General features: G+C 42.0%; 2 protein-coding genes and 1 long non-coding RNA gene across 7 annotated transcripts; 1 reads left to right on the forward strand and 2 right to left on the reverse strand.

Annotated features, from left to right (window-relative positions):
• Window positions 1-185: 185 nt before the first annotated feature.
• rfx5 (regulatory factor X, 5) lies at window positions 186-12,240 on the reverse strand. 4 transcript variants are annotated; one of them, XM_061908520.1, is made up of 11 exons: window positions 12,099-12,240; window positions 7,851-8,005; window positions 6,281-6,310; window positions 6,120-6,202; window positions 5,921-6,040; window positions 5,688-5,807; window positions 3,212-3,287; window positions 2,912-3,110; window positions 2,745-2,824; window positions 2,552-2,674; window positions 186-2,474 (listed from the first exon to the last, which is right to left on the reverse strand). In XM_061908520.1, exons 1-11 carry the CDS (start codon window positions 12,229-12,231, stop codon window positions 1,692-1,694), a joined length of 1,902 nt encoding a protein of 633 aa, XP_061764504.1. In that variant the 5' UTR covers window positions 12,232-12,240; the 3' UTR covers window positions 186-1,691. The 4 variants fall into 4 exon arrangements, with proteins under 4 accessions (XP_061764504.1, XP_061764507.1, XP_061764506.1 ...); XM_061908523.1 differs by having other exon boundaries at window positions 6,281-6,314; window positions 12,099-12,123; XM_061908522.1 differs by having other exon boundaries at window positions 6,281-6,314; window positions 11,980-12,117.
• LOC133557764 (uncharacterized) lies at window positions 5,419-10,460 on the forward strand. 2 transcript variants are annotated; one of them, XR_009807844.1, is made up of 3 exons: window positions 5,419-5,830; window positions 9,198-9,563; window positions 9,949-10,460. It is a non-coding gene; the product is annotated as an uncharacterized LOC133557764 (long non-coding RNA). The 2 variants fall into 2 exon arrangements; XR_009807843.1 differs by having other exon boundaries at window positions 9,198-10,460.
• Window positions 12,241-12,394: 154 nt separating the features above from the next.
• psmb4 (proteasome 20S subunit beta 4) lies at window positions 12,395-25,386 on the reverse strand. Its single transcript, XM_061908525.1, has 8 exons — window positions 25,223-25,386; window positions 22,500-22,626; window positions 22,347-22,426; window positions 22,127-22,273; window positions 13,361-13,442; window positions 13,178-13,294; window positions 13,003-13,091; window positions 12,395-12,506 (listed from the first exon to the last, which is right to left on the reverse strand). The coding sequence occupies exons 1-8, from the start codon at window positions 25,345-25,347 to the stop codon at window positions 12,494-12,496; spliced, it is 780 nt and encodes a 259-aa protein (XP_061764509.1). The 5' UTR covers window positions 25,348-25,386; the 3' UTR covers window positions 12,395-12,493.
• Between the last annotated feature and the right edge of the window lie 968 nt (window positions 25,387-26,354).

The following is a 26,354-nucleotide window of genomic DNA, read 5'->3' on the forward strand; positions in this document are numbered from 1 at the left end:
TTGTGTGAATTTTGCTGATGTTGACGCTGCGGATTTTTTTGGTCAAGTCTTCCGTTCGGACCAAAACACAGAAATATACACGCCCACTGACTTCCTCCCCCAGTCAGTTAAAGTTGAAATGAGATCATCCAGCAAGAAGACCAGCAGTTAGAAATCAAATTTTGAAATAGAAGAAAAACAGCAGCTTGTTAACATCACGTTTTATTCCCATCAGGCGGTGTAGTAAAATAGAACCATTCTGACTCACATGAGTGTGTCACTTTCTGTCTCTCTTCACAACAAACAAAAAAATTGGACGAGTAGGGAAATTAAAGGTGCTTTCCGCTGATTATTGTCTTCTTTTTTTTTTTTTACACTTGGACCGACATCAACAAAACATTTCAAGAATAAAGTGCGAACAAATAAAGACAAAGCGGGAATTTAAAATACAAACCGTTACAGGAAAACCATGCAAGACACTCAGAGCGTCGTCATAGCAACAAAAGCACACACAAATACACAGAAGAAGCATTTCATAAAAAAAACATTGATTCACTCCACGAATAGGCTTCCTGTTGTCTACTGTGACGTGAAATGTTTGGGACGTCACCACCGCAACAGAACCGTTTTGTGAACTGCCGCTTCCTAACAAACCGCGATGGACCAGGATGGTGAAAAGTGTTCCATTCGCCCACAAGTGTTGTCCTTTCCGTTGTGTGAAAGTGCAATACGACAAGTGTGTGTGCTACCCAATTTGTCTTTGATTATCTGACCCTGTGACCTGCCTGAACCTTTTCATCGTATTTCGCCACAATGCAGGACCAAAGAGTCCCGTTATCTAATCGTCATTTCATGTAGCCACTCTTCCAAACACGAGCAGAACAACAGCTCAAGGTTCCCGCTTGAGCTCTGACTTTTCGAGCAGGAAGTAAGGAGTCTTACCTTCCTGTTCCTGCAAAAAGCAGTGACGTTGCAAAGGGGACAGAGGGTTTCAGTGACACACTGACGCCACAACACAAACACACACACACACAAACACACTCACAGGGTGTAAAACGACAAAGGTCCATGGCGGCCCCAAGGATCGTAGCACCAGTGGCGAAGTGAACAGAGTGAAACTGCGCCTCCTTCAGAGGTCCTCCTCCTTTTTCTAATTATGCTAATAATAATAATCACTGATGTAGTTGTGTTAGTGCAAACAAAGCATGAGCTAGTGGGCTAATAAACATTCATTTACTGCATTGGAACATTTGCTTTGTGCTTTGTCTTTTTTCTGTCTGTCATCAGCAGGGATGACATCATACAGTAAGTGCACGTTCATTTAGGCTTGATGGAGTTGGGAGGGGTGAGATGTGGTCTTTGACACAAACACAGACACACACTCACACAGAAAGCAGCTGATTGACAAGGCTGAGTTCTGCTCAGAGAGGTTAGCAACAAAGAACCTTAACAAGGTTCTGACCCGTAGTACCAAAATAAGTCCATCAATACTGAACTCTTTTTTTCCGAATGGACGGCTGTGCGATGGCATAAATTTGGTGAGGGTGGGGGCGAGGGGCAGTTCGGGGGTGGGGGATTCACAGTGCATGTTGAGTGCAATGGAAGCTGATGGACCGTCAGCGAGGCCTGGCTTCATTCATCCTCCTCGACTGGCTTGGCCAATCTGGGATTTCCACCAATAGGGAAGGGGATGGGGCTTGGTGAGATAAAAACTAAGGAGAAGGCCCCTCCTCTTCCTGTTTCTGCTGCTGTCTGACGGAAGCGGAAGGACGGTCAGGCGGTGGGACGCTGACCTCCACCGGAGTGAGCGTAATTTCCACTTCCCCACGCTCCTGCTGCAGCCTGGGAGGAGGTAGTGTCGTGGCGCTGTTGTTGTTGTTGTTGGGTCTCGGCGTCTTCTGAATCACCTCCACCATAGTACGCGTGCGCCCGGCCGACGCCGTCTCCCAGCCAGCATTACCTGGACTCTGGAACAGCAGCAGCGGGCGGTTGTGACGGTCCGGCTCGGAATTTATGCCCGCTTGGCACTGCACCACCACGCCCCGGTGCTCGACCAGCCTTGAGCTGGTTTCTGTTGTGATCGGAACTGGGCTCAGAACCAGGCCCGGTGGCTCCTGGATCACTAGCTCCAACACGGACTGTGACACGGGCGCAGAGGAAGCCTTATGGATGACGCCGCCCTTCACTGAGGCAATGACGGGGCTGTGGGGTGGGGCTGCGGGTGGCGGAGGAGGCTGTGGGGGGAGGGAGTGTTTAGGCGAAGTGTCTTCAGGTCGAGGTTTTCTCGGTCTTCCTCGTTTCCGTTTTACTGGGGGCGCTGCCAAGCTACTGGATCCGCCGAATGAAGTGCCTGATGTCACCTCTAGGGGGCGCTTGTTGGCGATCTCTCGAGTCTCATAGGACAAACAGCCCTGAGGAACGATCATTAGCTGGCCCTTCTCCGGGATGGAGCTCCTGGGGAGGATTCTGGGTAACTGCTTCATGTAGGCCTCAACCTGCATCACGTTGTAAGAACTACCGTCAAATAGGCCAGCCATTGGAGACAGGGATTGATTGACAGCAGGTGACTTACCGCAGGACGCAGAGAGGAGGCGGCAGGAGAGGGCGGAGCTTCCTGCGACAGCCCTTTGGATGGCCCCTTGTCACTGGCCGGAAGCTTCCCAGCCAACGAGGAGGCGGTGTCTCCACCGTCCCTCTATGGAAACAGGAAGTAATGAGCAGCAGTGACAGGAAATGATGGTGGCGAGAGGCCCAAAGTGAAGCACCTTGTGGTCAGCAGCGTCACTGTCACATTTGGGCGCCAACGGCGTTCTCTTGATGACCTTGTGAGGCTTGGCGGGACCTCCTGCAGCGCACACACACACACACACAAACACACAGGGTCACCGTGGCAGCCACTTGGAAATGACATGAGAAGATGTAAAAGACAAACCAGCGAGCGTTGCCGACGCCACCAGCTCCGCCTGGCTGCAGCGAGGGTTGACGAGGTGCTCATCCATGAGGTAGTGAGCGATCTCCACCACCGTGTCGAATGAACGCTTCAGGATCTTCTGTGCCCAATCACAGATGAGCTTGCACGCCGCGTCCGTCACTTCCTGCTTATATGTTTGCACTAGCTCTGTCAGCTCCGCCTAAAGAGGAAGAGGAGGTGCTTCAGCAAAACATGGTTTGTGCGTGAGCATGGGTACATGTGTGTGTTTGTGTGTGCATGTATGTGTGTGTGTGTGCAGACCGGGTCATTCTTCAGGTCCAGGTTGGGAAGCAAAGGCATGTTGAGAACCATCTTCCTCCTGATGCCGCTGTAACAGTATGTGTCAGCCGACCAGTTATGGAATCAACGTCACATGACCTGAACATCGACAACAATAAACCCCGGCCGAGTCATACTAAAGACTATAAAAATGGGACCCATTACCTTGGCACTCAGAATCAAGGTTTGGAATTGGGGGTTAAATCACCAAAAAGGATTCCTGGGCATGGCCACCACTTCTGCTCACTGCTCCCTTCACCTCATAGGGGGTGATCGAGGGTGATGGGTCAAATGCAGAGAATAATTTCGCTGCACCTAGTGTGTGAGTGTGACAATCATTGGTACTTTAACTTAACACTAAAACGGAGCGTAACGCATTGCTAGCTAGTTTACTAACTCTGTGATGTAATGACTCTATGTCAAATAAAATACTTATGTGAGTACACTTCAATAAGTGTACGATACACACTGTGTACTTAGTTCTGGAGTGTGCAAACTGACAGCAACTGCAATGCTGTTCCAGATTCATACGGACACAGTGCATTACCGCAAATGACCATCACACGATTTATTCACTTTTTCTTCTCTCTGTATTAACGGTGAATTAAAACCACCCTAGTTAGCCCCTCCCCTTCCGCCTTGTAGCAAAAATGGCAACAATTAAGGGTGCCAGGTGTCTAATGCTGCGCGCTTTTATGAGTAGGATGTACAGATCGATCGGCCAATTTTTCTTGAAAAAGCCTGTTAATGCTTTTTAATGCCGATTACAAACGCCAATCCCCTCTGGCTGACAATATACCTATTTTTAATCTCCCGGCTGACAAGCGGCTAGCAAATAATTACTGGTATGTGTCTCCATACACCGGGAAGAACCGTTCCCCTAAGCTAGCAATAATCACATCCATTACGGAAAGTAAACTGGATTTCTTAGTACCCTATTTAGTATCATTATCACTGGAGGACGAGCCGAAACATGTTACACACCAAGCATGAGCCAGGAGCAGGCATGCTAATGGCTAAGCTGGCCCATAAGATAGTTTTAAACAACACAGAGGAATAAGTGCTTAGTAAAGTTTAAGTGTAGATGGAACCGTGTTGCAGCAGAAACTAAGCAGATGTTAGCAGGAAATTGACAAAATATGAGTCTTTAGAGAGGATAATATAACAGCAACTATTGGTGCATCGGTATTGGGGCTGTCAGTACACCACTTCAGTGTCACGTATAGAGTGAATATGGCCAACCTGGTTTCAGACGCCATGACTGCTACCAAATTTGGCTGATGCGAAGAATTTGTGGCGCTATCTCGTCCGTTTGATGTCGTGTATAAATGCCCTGTTGTGCAGCATGGGGCTGCTCCACCCGCCAGAAATGCAGAGAGCTTTTACATCGCTTCCTCGCAATACGGAAAAAAGACAGTATGGGAAGTGAAGGTTCACGGATAACACTGCAAAGTCACCGATTAGTGCGTCTTGTACCAGTTAAACAACACAACGTCTGCATTTTGTTCCGTAGAGAACACAAATGACAGAAGAAATTAACAAATTAAAAAGATGTTTTGACAAAAAAATCTCAGTAAAAAATAAAATAATGCGATTGTCTGACAGCAGAAGAAAAAATCAAACACAACTACAAAGAGATGGACATTGAAAGAGGAAAAGAAACCACATTTTGGGTGTACTAATAGACGATAGTGGATCAATAAAGTTTGTCTGAGTCTAAAAGCAAAGGCAAAGCACAAATATGTTGGAGCCAGCCAACACAGCTGACATACTTCACACAAAAATCACAATTTTTCTGTGATTGTTGGTCCAAAGCTAATGAAGATTTCGGCAAGATGAGGGTGGTAAGTTATTTTTTTGGTCATTGTGTGTACTTTTTTTATTAAAGTTTTTTTGTGCCGTGTTAAGAGTGGTGCCTCTTGTTTAGTTGGCCATACTCTCACTATAGGTCATGTCAGAGGAGGGTGGATCGATCCATAAATTGGTGATGTTGATACCAAGGGGACTATCAGTATATGATTGATACTAGAGTGATTAGGTCGATATTTTTTTTATTTTTATCTTTTGTTGTTTTGTTTTTGCTTTTGTATGTTATCGTGTACTATTGACTTTGTTATATTCAAACAATTATTTGTAATAAAAGAGAATAGGGAACTAGTTTAAATATTGTGTTTATATTGTGAAACTGCCAATAGCACTCATCATAAATAGAAACATTTAAAGTTAATACATGTGATCTCTATGGGTGTCAGCTGATATCACTCATAGATAATCGGTGGGAGGATCAGAAGCATAAAACCGCTTGGAACATCCTTCGTTTTGAGGACAACGTCATGGTAAAGGGAGTGCACTGCATTTTGCTGTACTTATCAGTTTGAACACATTACGAGCAAGTACTAAAGCCCACCAGGTTTGAAAGAGTCTAAAGATAAGGTCTCCATGGCAACACTAAACAGGATATTTGGACTGTCCTCTTCCGCCGAGCCTTCGGGCCTTGATGTTGGGGAAAATGTCTCGGATGATCTTCCCAAAGTTGGCCGCGCTCAGTGGGTGATGTTGCAGGTTGTCACAGTAGCGCCTGGACAGGACACAGACAGTATGGTGAGTGACTATGTGTGTGTGTGTGTGTGTGTGTGTGTGTGTGTGTGTGTGTGTGTGTGTGTGTGTGTGTGTGTGTGTGTGTGTGCTCACTTGTAAGTCTCGTAGACGTCCTGTTTGGGCAGGCAGGTGTCCGAATGCTCCTCCAGGTGGCTACGGATCCAGTTGCATGTGTGAAGTTGCTCTGATGTGGTGAATGAACAGTCACCTCCGCTACAAACACACACACATACACGCACACACACAGTCAGAAAATGACTTATTTGGGTGTCTGACAAGTCAAGTAGCAGACCTTTTGTCGCCGGCACCAAGTCCCGAGGGCAGCTGGAGGTACAGGTACAGCTTGTCGTTGTCGGAGAAACGTTGAACATCTTGCTGTCAAAGCAGAAGACAAAGACGCTGAGGTGAGGTTTGACTTTCAACCTCGCAGATCAGGAAATAGACAAGTTTTACCAGAATCTGGTCCACTTTAGTCTGAACACTCTTGCTGCCGCACAGAGAAGGGACATTTTTATTAGCAGTATTCGAAAAAAACATGTTCTGTCATATACATCTTGGGGGTTAAATCACCATAAATGATTCCCGGGTGCGGCACCGCTGCTGCCCACTGCTCCCCTCACTACCCAGGGGGTGATCAAGGGGACGGGTCAAATACAGAGGACAAATTTCACCACACCTAGTGTGTGTGTGACATCTATTGGTACTTTATTTTACTTCAAACACAAATGGCTCTGGATTCTTGCATAAAGACTATACAATTGTTCAGTGCCAATACCACTATGAGGGACGTGATTACAACAACAGGTCACGTCACTATCTTATCATCAAAATAATCATGTTTGCTTGTTCTACTATGATGGACTGAATTGTTTAATTGATATAGTTATATTTTGTTTCTGCTAAATGTTGTTTCAAAAGCTCATAACTTCAAACTCCCATCATAGTGACGGATGTACGGCCATATTTGTAAAACGACCGTCTTATTTACAATTACATTGTAGCCAAACCTTGTCCCTAAAAATATAATGTCTAAAGAAAATAGTTTTTTTCATGTTTTTTTTTTTACCCATTTACCATGTTTTGTTTACTTTTTAAATAAATGCTGAAGCGGCAAAGCAGTTTTGAATTGACTTTACTGTAGTCAGAGATAATAAACACTTTTCTTTCCCCCTTTGACCTATCAAACATTTTTTTTACCTTTTCATATAAACTTTGGACATTATCTGACATACAAACACATGATTATTGAAGATATTGGATTAAACTGAATTGTAGTTAGCACAGTGTTGTTTATTGCTCATACGTAATTATTCATGGTAAATACAAATATTTACATAACATGTAAAATATCAATAAAACATATCATAATTACGGCATAGCTCAGTTGGTAGAGTGGCCGTGCCAGCAACTTGAGGGTTGCAGGTTCGATTCCCCGCTTGCGCCATCCTAGTCACTGCCGTTGTGTCCTTGGGCAAGACACTTTACCCACCTGCTCCCAGTGCCACCCACACTGGTTTAAATGTAACTTAGATATTGGGTGTCACTATGTAAAGTGTTTTGAGTCACTTGAGAAAAGCACTATATAAATATAATTCACTTCAATTCATAATATTTCATTATAAAAACATTTGAACTGCAGCTTTGGTGGTTGTGTCTTTCAGGCACACACTTCCATAGCCAAATGTACTTCTGGTCACCCAGAGTAATACAATAAACCCTCATTTGGCAAAGTAAGAATAGTTCATTTTAAATGGAATATTTTCATAGACAGGATATAAAAAATTAGATTCTAAATACAGTTTACCACATTAGGAAAGGCCTCTGGATATGAAATAACACCAACATAGTCACCTTTACAAGTCGCAAACTTTGACGACTGTGTTACAATGCTCAGTCGGCCTTTAGCGTGTTACACTAGTGACTAAAATGAGACCACAAACAAGATCTCATTCAGGGTCACAAAAAGCCATGGGCCCGGTTCTTAAGAGTTCAAATAGTTTGAATACCAAGGAATATAACGTACGAGATGTTGGTCTTGAGCTTCTGCAACAGCATGCTGGGCTCCGTCTCGCCCTCCACCACCTCCAGACCTGCCTCCCCCTGCAGGGAGGCATCTCCACTCGGGTGCAGCTGCTCCTCCAACATGTGGAAACGCTAACCAGTGCTCACAAGCACCATCTGAGGAGATCAAAGATGCTAAAAAAACAATTCAGTGTAGGTCAATATATCTTAGGCCAGTGATTCTCAAACAGTGGTACGGGTACAACTAGTGCAACTAGTGTAGGCTCTATCTAAAGAATCACTTAACTGAGTGGTTAGTGTTTTAGTTTTGAATATTCAAAGTGTTACTGTTCAAACTGTGTGTAATGTTACAGTTGCCAAATAATTAACACTACTTGTTAAATGAAATCTCTGCCTTGTTTTAATGAATACGTAGGCCTAGTATGCTACCGTAGATAAATATGGTGGTACTTGGAGAGCCAAGTGTTTTCTGAGGTGGTACTTGGTGAAAAAAAGTTTGAGAACCACTGCACTAAGCTATCCAAACCAAAACATGTTCATCCTTTTTTTGCCTAACTTTCACAATCATTTTGAAAAAGAAGAACACATGTCTTTTTTTGGTGGGTGAGGGGGGTTTAAGATGATAAAAACAGCTTGGAAGATGTGACTTATGGGAGTAACCGTTGCAGTCTTTAAAGCCCTTTAAAAAACAACTTCAAAACCGTTCATCAATGTTTTGTGTACACACTGCAAGTCTATATATACAGGGGGGCAAAAAAGTATTTAGTCAGCCATCGATTGTGCAAGTTCTCCCACTTAAAATGATGACAGAGGTCTGTAATTTTCATCATAGGTACACTTCAACTGTGAGAGACAGAATGTGAAAAAAAAATCCAGGAGTTCACATTGTAGTAATTTCAAAGAATTTATTTGTAAATTATAGTGGAAAATAAGTATTTGGTCAACCATTCAAAGCTCTCACCGACGGAAGGAAGTTTTGGCTCAAAATCTCACAATACATGACCCCATTGATTCTTTCCTTAACACGGATCAATCGTCCTGTCCCCTTAGCAGAGAAACAGCCCCAAATCATGATGTTTCCACCCGCATGCTTCATAGTAGGTATGGTGTTCTTGGGGTGCAACTCAGTATTCTTCTTGCTCCAAACAAGACGAGTTGAGTTTATAACAAAAAGTTCTATTTTGGTTTCATCTGACCACATGACATTCTCCCATGTGCTTTCTGGCAAACTTCAGACGGGCCTGGACATGCACTGGCTTAAGCAGGGGGAAACATCTGGCATTGCAGGATTTGATTCCCTGTCGGCATAGTGTGTTACTGATGGTAACCTTTGTCACTTTGGTCCCAGCTCTCTGCAGGTCATTCACCAGGTCCCCCCGTGTGGTTCTGGGATTTTTGCTCGCCATTCTCATGACCATTTTGACCCCACGGGATGAGATCTTGCGTGAAGCCCCAGATCGAAGGAGATTATCAGTGGTCTTGTATGTCTTCCATTTTCTGATAATTGCTCCTACAGTTGATTTTTTCACACCAAGCTGCTTGCCTGTTGTAGAGTCACTCTTCCCAGTCTGGTGCAGGTCTACAATTCTTTTCCTGGGGTCCTTCGACAGCTCTTTGGTCTTGGCCATAGTGGAGTTTGGAGTCTGACTGTTTGAGGCTGTGGAAAGGTGTCTTTTATACAGATAACGAGTTCAAAGAAGTGCCATTAATACAGGTAACGAGTGGAGGACAGAAGAACTTTTTAAAGAAGTTACAGGTCTGTGAGGGCCAGAGATCTTCCTTGTTTGAAGTGACCAAATACTTATTTTCCACCATAATTTACAAATAAATTCTCTAAAATTCCTACAATGTGAATTCCTGGTTTTGTTTTTCACATTCTGTCTCTCACAGTTGAAGTGTACCTATGATGAAAATTACAGACCTCTGTCATCATTTTAAGTGGGAGAACTTGGACAATTGGTGGCTGACTAAATACTTTTTTGCCCCATTGTAATGTAGTAACAGACACATTTGTAACAATATGTATTATGTACAATATTTACCCTATTTTAATCATTGCCGAAACTAATTATTGTGTTCATTTTTTTTCGTTTCCACAGCAGCGCATGTCTGACTTCACGCAGCAAATGTGTGTTCCTACTTCCGGATACAAGACGCACGTGTGTGTTCTAATAATTGCAGACTTGGTAACAAACAACAAAGATGACTATATTTGGACAAATGAGGATTGGAAACCTTATACTTTTGAATCTGGATCTATGGAGGATGAACTACTGCTTCTAGAAGCCACTGCCAAGGAAGAGTGAGACGCTGAAAGAGTGAAAGTGAAACGAAGCTGAAAAATGTGGAACTTGAAGCCATGCTATTTCGACATAAATTGATTGCTTATTCAAAACCAACAGGAAATGTCCCCGGCCAGATAAGATGAACAACTGTCCATCAAGTGAGTTACACTGTAAATATTGATCATAATACTCGCAGCATGTCCTGCGTATTATTACAACTACAGTACATTCCCTCTCTGTGTACAAACATGAAATGCGGGCTAATACTTTACAAATACTGCTATATGATTGGTCATGTTTTTGAGTCAGTAAAGACTGGTGTCCTATCCCAGTGTGGTGCATTGCAAACTCAAACAAGTTTTGTGCTGACGTAGAAGCTAGCTTGTCGCTTGCCATAGTTAGCTTTTATGGCTAATATCGTAGCACGCCGATGTTTTAGTATGCTAGAAAGAGTTCCTCAGCGTTTGCTCTTACAACGCTTATACAGTTAAAGAAATGTAAAAATAGGTTTTGTTGAATGTTTTTAAATGCATTTCAAAGTGATCTAGTGGTAGAATTGATTGCTCCCATTAGCTGCATCGCTCGCCACCAAAATTGAGCCAATTTTCATGTTAGAAAGCGATAAAAAAAAACTGTTGTCGTCTTGTCTTTCATATTGATTGTGAACTATAGGCAAAATTCCCAAAAAGTGTAGTTGCCCTTTAAAAACATGAACCCAGAAGAGAGTTGGCCGACTTCAAAAAAGAGGGGAAATGTAAAGGAACATTACTATCAATGTCAGCTATAATACTTTCAAATTGTATAGAGCAACAGAATAGCATAGCTATTGTAAGTGTTTACCAAACAAATACAAAAAATGTACCTTTTTATCCCGGCTCATGTCAAAGACGGATATTCTTCAGGTCTAAATCACAAACTTCCTTCAAGTGTCAGCGTTTTGCTCATGCAGTTGTTTTTATTTTTCCAGCAATTGTTTATAATCTTGCATTTGTCTTCTGTGTGTACAAGGCCCAATAAAAATTGAGTTGCGGTCCAAAGACGGCGCCTGGGCCTGACTTTGGACACCTATTGGTTAAAACGTCCAAACTTGAAAAAATAACTTGCCTTTTTATTAGAACTTATTTGATCAATTGAATACAATTTTGGAGAGCACATTAAATGACGGCTGGCGTCAAATAAAAAATAATTAAATGACAATAAATGTCATTATTTTTCATATATGATTAGGAAAAGGAAACGAGAGGACTTCCCAGGTGAACCGCCAAAAGGCCGCCGTCCGCAGACATATGGCGGCGTTGGTGAAGCTCTTTTCCGGCTCCGAGCGTAGCTGCGGTCTTGTGCCGACCGAGCAGCCTCCGCCGGGCGCACACACACAGCCCCCGCATGTTTAGACACTATTATAGTGAGCAACAGTGCTCATGTTCCCTGAGTGTGAGCTCCGAGGTGCCATGTGTCGCCTTTAGACCGAACGAGCAAAGTTAGCGCTGGGCTAAGCGGCTAACAGGACATACCGCCGCCATATGCTAACATAGGAGTTACTCCGGTGTCTCTCTGTGACCGACGTGACGCATTTACGCCTCGCTAACTGGTTACATATTTTACCTTTTAGTAGGGGCAGCATTATTACGGACTGACGACGATATAAACGATGAGCTAACTAGCCTAGCTCGATTCTATCAGTTAGCATACGCTAGCACGCAGCGAAACAACAAATACACTTGTTTTTTATACCCTATTTTACTTGAGAAATTACCCCCAGCCATAGGCAATGATTTGTGTTGTTAAATTACAATAGGGTCGGTCACTCGTATTAGAATTATAGTTTTAAAAAGAAAAGGAAAGTACCTGAGCCAAGATACAGCAAAAAAGCCTTTTGAGATTTTTTTGTGATTGGCCGACTCAGTTATGTCTGCCTGACTACAAAGAAGACGTCTTTTCCCATTGGTGGGATATCGAAAACCTACCCGGATACCAAAATCCAGCTCGTCTCCATTCGTTGATGGCAAATATTTTTCTGACAGAAATTATTATGATTGGGCGCAACATTGTGGTCTGCCCAGTTACGAAACAGGTGATTTTATCTGGCGAATTCTGCATAGCAACAGCCTGGCCTGCAACAGACAACACCAATAACAATGAAAAATAATAATGTTAATAATTTAGTAATGATAATACAATGCATACAACATTTTTTGTTTTATCATTTAACATGCTATGCAATGTTTATTCATACACACATCTTTCCAAAAACAATACCATGTTTCATTTCACACATTTATTTTCAACAATACAAAAGTGACACGAATCTTTCTCGAGACAAACAGTAGCATGAGAAACGACGTCTGCCTCCCCCTTGTGTTCATTCAAAGCCACTGCAGACAAACAGAAGAAGCACATTTTAAATTACAATGCATTTAAACGTAAAAAAAATGTATACAACCATCAAAAAATAAATAAATAATATATATATACACATATATATATATACACACATACAATAAAAATAGTAGCTAAAAAGTTTAGGACATACCACTTTTTGAGGAATGGATGGATTAAAAGAAGCCTTATGTAATGTCTTACAGACACAGACAGAACTTTATTGATTCATTCAGGAGAATTCCCTCAGGGAAAATTAAAAATCCAGCAGCAGTGTACAAAATTGAGATCATATATAAAAAGTAAATAATGGGGGTATAAATGGAAACAAAATAGAAAAATATTACAATGAGAATAAAAATAAAAACAAACAATAACAATAAAAATACAACAGTAAAATAAGAATACAACAAGAGAAACTAGACAGTAGTGACCATTATGTGCTTTTACGTAACACGTTTTAAATAATGACCGAGTGAACTTTATCCCTACCTGACCATGTGAGCAATGTCCCAGTTGGTTTCAGAAGACAACGGTCCAATGATCTCGACACCCTCCTCTGTTACTATGGCAATTTCATACTGGAAAAGTTGGACATTTTTTATTTAACTGACAAAATGCTTTGACAGTACTTTGTGGTTAGTGTTAAAGATCTTGTGTGTCTCACCTTGTTGTAGGAGCGAGCATCTCTGTAGTAGAGCACTTTGAGGCAGCGCTCCACCAGCTCCTGCGCTTCCTGTTTGCTCAGCTCGACCTTGTTCTCAATCGCCTCCCTCATTAGAGGCTACATACAAATATGTCAGATGTTAATGGAGCAAAAAAAATGTATTTTTGAGGATGGATTATTCACCTGAGCCAAGTAGGCACCAAAGCCAGTTGCCACCATGGGGGCCTCGTAGGCCACGCCCAGTTTGTCCACAAAACCAAGGAAACTATGAAAAGACAAAATAGTCGACTGATGACGAATACATCAATTACTAAAGACAACTGTTTTGCATTCGCTCCTCCAGTTAAATTTTTTTGTAATGTTCATTATAGAAAGCATTAAAAAGACTTCAAAGTAATCTACTTAGTCAAAATAAAAACTTGCAATTTAAAACTAATTACATTATCTTTTTTTTTTTTTTTTGCTGCTTGCGCTGTGGAAGGTGGCTGCATCTCCAGTAGCTCTGTAGCGGTACATCTTTTAAACCTATCTTTTATCTTATATTTTATCTTTAATTATAAATATTATTTATTATATCTTACAAACATATTTTATCTTTTAGCTTTTATCTTTTTTATGTTTTCCTTGAAGACAGTGAATCCCTGTATATATCCAATGGATACTTTTGGCAGTTTTAAAAGACCAGGAAGCAGCTTTCTTTCTTATTCGAGAGAGGAGCTGCTCAGTCTGAAAATGATGGGGCGAACTGGTGTTCGACACTCCATTCCAGCAGAGCTAAGGAAGAATCCTCGGGGCTGCAAAGCGGGAGCTAAGCTAAAGGCTAAGCGTGAGGAAAATCGACGGCGCTACAAACCATCCATTCCTTCCGTCATCATGGGGAATGTGAATTCGCTGCCGAACAAGATCGATGAGCTTCATGGACTAAAAAACCAGCGTGCGTATCGAGAGAGCAGCCTGCTCATCTTCACGGAAACTTGGCTAAACCACCTGGTACCGGATGCTAACGTGGACCTGCAGGGATTCACCGCAGTGAGAGCTGACAGAGACACGAAAGCATGTGGGAAAAGAAAAGGTGGGGAACTCATCATATATGTTAACAAGCGCTGGTGTAACCCAGGAAACATCTCTGTGAAGAAAGTCTTGTGTTGCCCGGACCTGGAGCTACTAGCTGTTAGCCTCCGGCCATACTATCTGCCGAGGGAGTTCAGTCACGTGATCTCCCTCTGTGTTTACATTCCCCCGAGGGCAGATGCTGCCAATGCATGTGAGATGATCCACGCCATCACATCAAGGCTACAGACAAAACATCCTGAGGCTTTTTTCATCATTTCGGGGGACTTCAATCATGCTACTTTGGACTCAACGTTAGCTGCTTTTTACCAGGCTGTGGATTGTCCCACGAGAAACAACAGGACAATTGACCTACTGTATTCTAATGTCAGGGATGCATATAAGGTCACACCCCTCCCCCCACTAGGGAAGTCTGATCACAATCTTGTTCATTTGCGGCCAAAATACACCCCCATGGTCCAAAGACAGCCTGTTAACACTTGCTATGTGAGGAAGTGGTCCCCTGAATTGGAAGATGCCCTCAGAGACTGCTACGACACCACAGACTGGGATGTGCTGCTTCCACAGGGTGAGGACATTGATAGGCTGACTCACTGTCTCACAGATTACCTCAACTTCTGCGTGGACGTGATCTGCCCTGCTAAGACTGTTCGGTGCTACCCTAATAACAAACCGTGGGTAACACAAGAAGTTAAAGCTGTCCTCAACAAAAAGAAAGCTGCCTTCAGGAGTGGAGACAGGGAGGCAATGAGAGCAGCACAGCGGGAGGTGAAACGACGCGTGAGGGAGGCTAAGGACAGCTACAGGAAGAAGCTGGAGCAGAAGCTGCAGCAGAACAACATGAGGGAGGTCTGGGAAGGTGTGAAAACCATCACAGGCCACAAGACAAAGACCAGAGCTGTTGTGGGGACAATAGAGAGGGCCAATGAGATGAATAACTTCTTCAACCGGTTTAACATGCCCGTGTCCTCTCCATCCCCCACTCCCCATTACACCCACCCCCTCTTCTGCTCCCCTCAACGAACCTCCCCCCCAGCCATGGCAGCACCCACCTCCACCACCTCTACGCAGACATTAGTCATCTCTGCGGACCAGGTCATAGGTCAACTGAGGAAGCTACAGCCAAGGAAAGCAGCAGGCCCAGACAAGCTGTGCCCCCGACTCATGAAGACCTGTGCTGCAGAACTGGGTGAACCACTTCAAAGGATCTTCAACCTCAGCCTGCAGCTGGGAAGAGTGCCCACCCTCTGGAAGACGTCATGCATCGTTCCAGTTCCCAAAAAGAACTGCCCCAGTGAGCTGAACCACTACAGACCAGTGGCGCTCACCTCTCATCTAATGAAGACATTGGAGCGGCTCTTACTCAGCCTCCTCAGACCACAGGTGCAACATGCCCAGGACAGCCTGCAGTTTGCGTACCAGGCAGGCGTTGGTGTGGAGGATGCTATCCTTTATCTGCTGCATCGAGCCCACTCACATCTGGATAAGGGAAATGGCACTGTGAGGATCCTGTTCCTGGACTTCTCGAGTGCCTTTAATACCATCCAGCCCCGCCTCCTTCACGACAAGCTCTACAAAATGCGAGTGGACCCCTGCCTGATTGCCTGGATTTCGAACTACCTCACCGACAGGCCACAGTACGTCAGACTGAAGGACATCACGTCTGACACTGTGATCAGCAGCACCGGAGCACCGCAGGGAACGGTGCTGGCCCCTCTTCTCTTCACCCTGTACACCGCTGACTTCTGCTACAACTCAGAGCTGTGTCACATCCAGAAGTACGCGGATGACACAGCCATCGTCGGGTGCATCAGGGACGACAGAGAGGAGGAGTTTCGGGATCTGGTGAGGGACTTTGTTGTCTGGTGCCACACGAACCTCTTGCAGCTCAATCCATCAAAGACCAAGGAACTGGTCATTGACTTTGGGAGGTCGAATCCACGGTCACAACCTATTGTGATCGAGGGAGTTGAGGTGCAGACCGTGGACTCATTCAAGTACCTCGGGGTTTGGGTGGACAATAAGCTGGACTGGACCGTTAACACGGACCATCAGTACAAGAAAGGACAGAGCAGGCTGTACTTCCTCAGGAGACTGCACTCCTTCAACATCTGCAAAAAACTCCTGTGGATGTACTACCAGTCTGTGGTTGCCAGTGTTCTGTTCTACATGGTAGTGTGCTGGGGGGGGCAGTACATCTAAGAAGGACAGCTCCAGACTTGAGAAACTGATCAGGCGGGCCGGTTCTACAATCGGAAGGAAACTGGACACACTGGTGACGGTGGCAGAGAAGACGACTGTTGACAAACTAGTGAGCATCCTGGATGATGCCAGTCACCCTCTGCATAGCATTATCAGTAGCCAGAGGAGCCTGTTCAGTGCTAGACTGCTTAATCCCAAGTGCAGGACTAATAGACTCAAAAACTCCTTTGTCCCACACGCCATTAGACTGTACAACTCCTCTCTGGGGCGGGGGCGGGGGGTACTAGGATGACAGGGGATGCAAAACAATAACAGTGCAATACGTTTTCATAACATGGTCACTACTGCCTACTTAGTCTTGTTATATTCTTATTTTACAGTTATATTTTTATTCCCATTGTTGCTTTTTAGTTTTTATTCTTATTGTAATATTTCTCTATTTTGTTTCCATTTAAACCCCCATTATTTACTTTTCACTTTTATTTAAATTGATCTCAACTCTGTACACTGCTGCTGGAATTTTAATTTTCCTGAAGGAACTCTCCTGAAGGAATCAATAAAGTACTATCTATCTATCTATCTATCTATCTATCTATATAATTTAACTAATTGGCTGTGACACGTGTGTCACTTCTGTGGACGGTGTGGGAAAAAAAAAAAAAATTTTTGCAAATACCAACCGGTACAATAATTTTAGAATTACAATTTATCTTTTGTCTCACTGCTCGTTCATGTTAGAGTCCCGAAAAGTGTCCAAAAAGACCATACCGACTAAGTGTGCTACCCCAGATTCCTCCTGTTGAGTCTTCTTTTTCTTTGGCAGACCAGGTAGAGTACGTATGAGGTGTGTGAATAAGCAGCCTTACGATGACTACAGAGTTGTGACAAGCTACATTTACAGACAGCCACATTATAATTTGTTATTTAGCAAGGGGAAATGGCAGGCCATCACATGTAAATTAATGTATGGGAAACACACATTGACATAAGGCAGTGCTTCTCAATTAGTGGGCTGTAGCAATAGCTTATATCTTGACAGTACAAAAACATTATCTTTAGGGTGGGTGTGAAAAAAATGACCTGCACTAGAAAAATTTCACTTTGAACAAGTTCCAAACGGCCTGTTTAATGCAGTGCTTCTTAGTGGGGCGGGCACCCAACGCTGTGAGGTTCACATACAGATAGAGTATTAAACATTAACTTCAGCGGAGGCGTGAAAAAAAACGTTGTACCTTAGGGGGGTGTGACAGAAAATAATTAAGAACCACTGACATTAGGCAACTAATTTTTCGTAGAAATGATCCCTTTGGTCTCACATTTTATGTCAACTAGGCATGTAACAAGGTTATAAACCACGGTAAACTTGACGGTTATTTGATTGATAAAACTGATAAAATTGGGGAGATGTTTATACTGCTAATTAACTGGAGAAGCAAGCTCTAGATAGCTTAAGTGGTAACATGAATACAAGTGTCAATGTATTCCCCTATCAAGAACACTATCTGTGCATTTTAAATAGTGAAATCCTGCAAGTAAGAGGCGGCTAACAATGCAGGCAATCGGGACACCATCTATTCAGTCTATGAAGCCCTATTAAACCAACCCCGTTTTCTGTACATTATGCAAGTATGTCATATAGCGTTTTGATCATTTTAAGTATTGCCGTAACTATAGCAACGGTAGCGTTCATTGCTATGCAATGTCAACAACAAAGAGCACTTTCTGTGTCTGCCACCAATAATGTCAGACGACTTTAGCGCTATCATGTAGCACTATTGTTAAACGCTTCAAATTAACAGCTTATAACAGTGACTTACAATGTCTGCTCTCACCGTAGGGCTCAACGATTATGGCGATAATAATAGTCACAATTATTTGCATTGATATTGTAATCACGATTAATAACAACATTATTCATTAATTTGAAAATGTATTTATTGTACCACCGAAACTCAACTTTGTTTAAAAAAACGGATATAAATTAATAACAAATAAACCACAGCAAGTAAAATAATAGTGCTAACAATACATGTAAATAGCAATATAAAAAGAATAAAATTGAGTTTTTCCGTTTAAAGTATTTTAAATTCAGTTTTTAACCTTTTACACTTATTTTACCACTATAGAGTGTGTGCTTTTGTGTCAAATTATGTTTAATACACTTTTTTTTTCAATATAATGCAAAAAACCTCACATTTATTGGTGCATTACAACTTTGGACAATTTTGACCAGTATTTTAGGTCAAAGCATAATTGTGTAAATGTATCAATGGCCCCGATTACACTGCACATTAAATCAGATTTTTTGGCCCTCAAGTGACACAGATCTAATTTTTTTTTGCTAAATGCTCCAAAGTGCTTTAAACCTGATCTTTTGGCATCAGATTCAGGCCACATCAGGAGGTAGTACTTAATCCGATTGGAATCTGATCTTTTTAAATGTGACTTCAGTCTAAACGCAATGCAACCTGAGTGTGACCTAAATGTGATTTTTTCGTCAACGAGCTATGTCATTCGTGTGCGCCGGAAAGATGCCGTCGTCAGCGAACATTCGGATTTCTATTCAAGACGACCACATTTTCAGTGCATCTTTTGTCAATAGTGTGCACATAATAAACTATGTAATAAATTAATATTATTTTTGAGTCCGAAGAAATAGCGATTGTTGAAAGACTTACATGTGAGTTGAAAAATAAAGCTCCCGCAGATCCAAGCTGATGTCCGTGCCTCCTCTACTTGACAGCCATAAAACGATAACAACCCTCCCAAATCTATAACACTTTGTACATCCATTACATTACTTTCATTCACCTTAAAAAAAAAAATAAATAAAAAAAAAAATAAAAATTTAAGGTGTTGCATCTTTTATTTTATTTTGTGGTATTAGCGACTTCCTTTCGATCAACTTCCTTTGTTTTCACTTTATCGAAGTGTGCACGCAAGTGACCTTGAGGCCGCATTGGGGTCTGTACGTGTTTACACTGGAGTCTGACAAAAATCACATTTTACTTGCAGCGTAAATAGTGACCTGGATATTGGGCCACTTTGGCCTGCAGTGTAAACGTAGTCAATAAATGTTTTAAGTACATTATAATTGTGTAAAGAATTGTGTAACAAAGAATTTTGTTAGTACGGTCAGACCGGGTGTGGGGCACCCCGCAATTATTATGAAGGAAGAAATTGTGCTGTGCTGTTGTCAACTTTACGAGTAAGGAGACAACTTGAAGCTGTAAAAAAATATAGCGCACTTCTCAAGTTGCGACTGCCGTTTGTAAATTGATCTTACATCGATGATGTTGTTCACAATAACACGTGCAGATGGGATGTGTTGTGATTGTTTTTGCTAGCTTTAGTTTCTTAGTTTACTCGTGGTTTCAAGGGGCCGTCTCCACATTGTTTAGTTCAAGATGAGGCGGTTTAGTGTGTCAGGAATAAATGAGCAGTCCCGGACACATAATTTTCCAACAAATTTGTATTCTCCTCACAATGACAGCATTTCACTTACAGTGCATTTATGTCCATTTCCCAGATATTCTGCATTGAACAGCAGTTTTATTTTATTGGCCTAATATGTGACTCTGTCCACGATTATGTAAATGCGTAAGTCAATTCATTGACTTCACTTTTTTTGTTGAATTTAGTGATTAGGCATACTAGCAGTGTTTCAACTATGGTGATCACAAACTCCTAATAGAAGTGCTCGGTTTTCAATAATTTGCTCCTCATCTGTTTCACCGTCACAATCCCCGGAATTTACATGCACGTAGCGCGGTCCAAGAATAGTTTTTTTAATTACCGGTATATTTTCATGATCGTGATAAAGCCATAATCAAAATCGATATCAAAATTTTATGAACTGTCTAGCCCTATTTCACCAGAATGCCGACTGATGGGATTGTTTCAACTTTAAAAACCTGTGCTAAATTCAGGATAATCCTCACTACTCAGATAAAATAAAAAAATCCTTGCGGTGTTGCAACGTTCTTATGCTGCATTCTATTGATGAACCATACAGTAACAGTAGCTCGAGCTCCTTTATTTTATGGCGCATCACAAACGTCATTAGCAGCCCAAGATAGCTAGTAGCTGGATACTCACTATAGTAGTGGTAGTAAAAGTGTGAGCAAGGCGTGTCACAACACCAGAAAACAGGGCTGTACTGTGCAACAGATTTACTTGCAAAAGAGACTACAAATAGGCCATGCGATTTGAAAAAAAAACTTGAATTGATTTTGCTCCTAAAAGAAATCATCCAAATCTGATCATATTAGAGTAAAATCATTGTCCAACTGTATAGCATGTTTGAAATAAACTCATGACCATAACCAAATGGAATAGTCTTTGACGAGGAAGTACTGATCACTGTGTGCACGCTGAGTGCTGTGTGTGTGTCGCTTCCTCCTGCGCCATGCAGAGCGGGGAGCCCCGCTCCTCCGAGTTCACGCACTAAGGCTGACTCGGCCTTCCCAACACGGAAGAAAGAATATCTTGGCACAAACAAAAAAACTGTGCACTAGTAACTATGTCGGTTGAAGGAATATTGAACAACAAATCAATGACAGAAATGACAAACTTGCCATTCAAATAATACTCTGTGTGTTGACAAGAACATACGGCCATGGAAGCACATTTAATCTATTTACTAAGCAGAGGTAACACAAATCAGTGAAAGATTCAAAAGAGCTGCCACCAGAGCCAACCAACTGAAGTTGCTAACCTGCTAAGCTAACATCTCAAGCTGAACTCGCTGACGTCTCACGCAACTGGGCAACAGACACTGCCTTTTAAAGAATAGTGAAGATTATAGTTGAGTTTTATTTGATTATTTTCAAGGCTTTTTCTTTTTTTTTTTATTATCTCAAAACACCTCTTGAGTTGGGATTCGATTATACAAAACCTACTTTTCTTACTTGTTGCTACCTGTTTTTGTGAATATGGGATCCCCATCAGTCCAAAAAATGTTAAATAAAAAAATGGAGGAGATATTTAGTATTGTCAACGGGTATATCCATTTATGGGTTGGTTTAAGGGCTTTATCGAGATATGTGAGTTTTCCTTGACCTTATGTAGGGCTATATAAATACACATTGATTGATTGACTTGTGTTACCAACGGTGCTATCACAGTTTAGAGATGTTCTTCGTTTAATTGAGCGTTACAATAGGGCTTATGATAGCCATCCATCCATCCAATTTGTACCGCTTGTCCCTTTTGGGGTCGCAGGGAGTAGCTGGAGCCTATCTCAGTTGCATTCGGGCGGTAGGCGGGGTAAACCCCGGACAAGTCGCCACCTCATCGCAAGCCTTATGATAGAATTGTGTTTATATGTATGAGTGCACATATGTACCTTGTTTGAGTGTTAATAATGAAATAGTGATATTTAACACATTTTATAATGCTACTAAATGTTTTTTGTGTTACAATTGTTTTTCATTTAGTAGCACCGGTGCTACAACTAAAAAAGCTAAGCATACAGCCCTAGAAAAGTAGTTCTTACAATAACAATGTTGCTACAGCTTGGTTAATATGCAGGTTTCGAAATGTAAATTGAGCATCGATGACAGGATACACGCTATAAATTATATACAACAAAATTGACCTTCTTGAAGGCAAATTAAATACTAGAAACCACGACTCTTATCAAAATCAAAAAACGTCAGGGCTCATTTGGATCACCTCTCCCCGTTGTAGAAGCCGCCGATGACCACAGTGTTCCACAAAGGGTTCATCTTGCTGCGGCGGTTGTACATGACTCTGGTGAGCCAGGAGTGGACCGCTTTGGGACTGTAGCTGTGACCGTCCCCCAGCAGCTCCTCGTCAATGCTGTTTTCAGGAAAAACAGCATTACCACTTTTGTGACTTTGCTCGCTCAATTTTCAGGATTTGCCACGCTTACACCATCTGCTCAATGATATGCTTGAGGTGCTGGTAGTCGGCGTAGTCTCCTGAAGCGCCCAGGATGGTGCTGTTGTTCACCTGAAACACCAAACACACAAGCTGACGTGTCCGTCGCCGTACACACCAACGCCGCACATCTCGAGACTCTCACCTTCATGAGGCGGGAAATGTTGCGGAATCTTGCCAACGACCCATACGACCCCAGCATGTCAGCAGCCAAGATTACACCACCGTTGAACTTCAGTCCTAAAACTGACGTTCCAGTAACCATGGGGGTCCTGGGGAGGAAAAAAATATTGTCATTAGGGCTGGGCGATATATCGATATACCGTGGGTTTGTCTCTGTGCGAAATAGATAATGACTATATCGTGATATTCGAGTATACATTCTCACGCAGTTGCTTTTAGCTGTGTGCATTACATAACAGGCTCTTCTCATTATTTCCTGTTTCCTTCTCACAGACAAGCACACCTTCTTACACATGTCACATACAGTCGCGTCATACGTTACATACGTATACGCCCTCGCGAAGCAGAGAGGTAGCAGCAGGGGTAACGTTTCTGTGATGCTAGCCGAGCCGTGCGAGGGGTAATACGACACAAAGAAGGTGCGAATTAAGGAAAAATTAATTCCCAAGAAAAACAGCAGGGGGTCCATCTTCTGGCGGTGGTTTGGCATCAAGTGGGAATATGTCGAACAGACAACCGTAATTTGTCAAGTGTGGGCCAAAAGCGTTCCTACAAAACGTAGCATTACTGCTAGTTTGTAGCATCATTTGAAAAGTCACTTGCTAGAGAACGAGGAGCGCTTACTCAGCATGTCAACATCTAAGTTCGGTGTCACACCATCAAAATGCCGAGGCAAATATTTCCAGATCAACACCGTATGAAAAAATAGTCAACAGCAGAATTTTATAACGTCCGTCGTAACCCACCACATAGCGAAGGACGAACACTACAGGACGGTATAGCTAGGTTGGTAGAGCGGACGTGTCAGCAATTTGAGGGTTGCCGCTTCGATCCCCGCTTCCGCCATCCTAGTCAATGCCGTTGTGTCCTTGGGCAAGACACTTTACCCACCTGCTCCCAGTGCCACCCACACTGGTTTAAATGTAACTTAGATATTGGGTTTCACGATGTAAAGCGCTTTGAGTCACTTGAGGAAAAAAACACTACATAAATATAATTCACTTCACTTCGCTTATTTGATTTCCTATTATGCAGCTAATTTTTACTTGACACTTAAAATGTATCTGACAATCTTGCACTTTCTGTTTTAGAAATGACATGAACGTTTGTGCCATTGCTTAATAACTGTTTAATATATACAGTTTTGGTCAATTGACTAAGTTATGATTTCCTTCTCTGCATGAAAGTTTAAAATGAGCATATATTAATGGTAAATGGGTTGTACTTGTAGGGCTGGGCGATATATCGATATATTCGATATATATCGCGGTTTGTCTCTGTGCGATATAGAAAATGACTATTGTAATATTCGAGTAGACGTTCTCACGCAGCTGCGGGCATTACACTCTCCCCCTCTTTCCTGTGTCTCCTCACAGACAAGCAGGCGCACGTCATACGTCCACGCCCTCGCCCAGCGGAGGCTAACATTAGCTGTGATGCTAGCGGGTTGTTGCGGAGAAAGAAAGTGCGAATCTCGTAACAAATGAAGGAAGAATTAATTCCCAATAAAAACAGCACATGGTCCATCGTCTGCCGGTGGTTCGGCTTCAAGCGGGAATATGTCGAATAGACAACTTTAATTTGTCATGTGTGGGGCACAAGCGTTGCTACCAAAAGTAGCATTACTGCTAATATGTAGCATCATTTGAAAAGTCACCTGCTAATAACTTTAATAAATACAGTTTTTGTAAATTGACTTAGTTGTGATTTCCTTCTCTGCATGAAATTTCAAAAGTAGCATATATTAGAGCAGTATGAACAAGAATGTTTTAATGTAGACACATAGAATCATCATACTGCTGTGATTATATGCATCAAGTGTTCATTCAAGGCTAAGGCAAAATATCGTAATATATATCGTATATCGCGATATGGCCTAAAAATATTGCGGTATTAAAAAAAGGCAATATCGCCCAGCCCTATGTACTTGTATAGCGCTTTTCTACTACTTCCACATTCACACACTGATGGAGGGAGCTGCCATGCAAGGCGCTAACCTCAGGACACAACGGACGTGACAAGGTTGGTACTAGGTGGGGATTGAACCAGGGACGCTAGGGTTGCGCACGGCCACTGTCCCAACTGCGCCACGCCGTCCCTTCATTTAATTTGGTATGAACAAGAATGTTTTAATGTAGACACATAAAATCATCCTACTGTTGTGATTATACGTATCAAGTGTTAATTCAAGGCCAAGGCAAAATATCGAGATATATATTGTGTATCGCAATATGGCCTAAAAATATCGAGATATTAAAAAAAGTTAATATCGCCCAGCCCTAATAGTCATCCTGCTGTACCACCAAGTAAGAACATACCCAACTCAAATTGAATATTATATACATTATTAAGTTTTAAATCATACATTAAACACAAGCCTCTGTGGAGATGTAACTTTGTAGTTTATTTAACATTAGCTGGCTAATCCATAGCACAGAGATTACAGAATACAAAATTAATCTTTTTAAGATTTCTTTATTTGAATATTGAAGTTCTAAACAACAAATGTATCGTTTTAGAGGGTTAAATCTGATGTAGAGTCTTCCATGAGCTGAAAATGAGCAGTTAGCTTAGCAGCATTTAGCCGCGTCACTTCATGATGATACAGCAGCGGCGCTCGAACCGAAACTGGGAACAAAAATTGCGCCCCGAAGGCGACGAGAGGGCGAATTCAGAACCACTCACAATGTGTGTCGAACGGGACCACATCCTATGTCCGGCCCAATGCTGCTGCTGCCAGGGAAGGAATAAAACTGGCCCGGTTTTGGTCCATTCTCCCAAAGATTTAACCTTAAACTGCTGCCGTCCATGTTGGATGTTTTCCGGAATTGACGTCATGGCTCCATTTTGTTGGTTTTAGGATGACTCAGTGTCGCCGTCTACTGTTAGAATGAAGCTACAGCTATTAATTATGTGCAGTTTGTGTCGTAAATTTAGAAGGTTAATGTGTCTTTTTACACAGAATTTGTGGAACTGATTTTTTTTGGTGATTGAATGATGTAAATACATTTTACAACAACAATTTAATTGAATAAAAATGTGTGAGCAAAAATTGCGTGTTTAAAAGTTCAGTTTGGTAAAATATCGTTTAAAACTGTGTAAACCAGTGCAGAAAAATGTGTTGCTTCAATACTCAAGACCCTCTTCCAGTAAAGTCGGACTGAATGCAATCAATTCTGCCTCAGAACCAGCCTACGAGATGTGAAATGTGTAGTTGCGTGACACATATTTAGAGAATGTGACAAAATGTCTACAATTAATTTTTACAGACTGAATTTTAAAACACTATGATTTTAAATACAAATTTAGCTCAAGAACATTTATTCAATGAATTCATCAAAAATTCAAACGCAAAAAAAAAACCAGTTACATAAATTAAATGTCCAAAAAAAGCTGATAAAACACAAATTAAACTCCATACATATAGATACAAGTGTAACATGTATGCAAGATGAATGATAGATTTAGTTTTTGCCTCATAAATGTTTTAGTATTTTTAAAGCGGTTTTCTAATTCTTTACTTTATCATTAAATTTAATATATACCTGCTTTAGACACTATGGTTTCGTTTAGTATACTGCAAATGGAATTGCTGCTATGAGAACCTGACATTACCTAAGGTTACACCCAAGGCACTTTTACTTAAATAGCGCATACAACAAAACAAAGCACGTAACTAAAATTACATACAGTACAAATAAAAGATTAAAAAATAAAATGTATCTAAAAAATCTAATCCGAGAACCTAAACCCATTTCTGCTTAACTGCTATTTGTCATTGTGTGTGTTGCCATGGTGATTTTCACCACAAGCATTC

The sequence above is a fragment of the Nerophis ophidion genome, linkage group LG08 (assembly GCF_033978795.1).
Source record: "Nerophis ophidion isolate RoL-2023_Sa linkage group LG08, RoL_Noph_v1.0, whole genome shotgun sequence".
NCBI classification, from domain to species: Eukaryota; Metazoa; Chordata; class Actinopteri; order Syngnathiformes; family Syngnathidae; genus Nerophis; species Nerophis ophidion.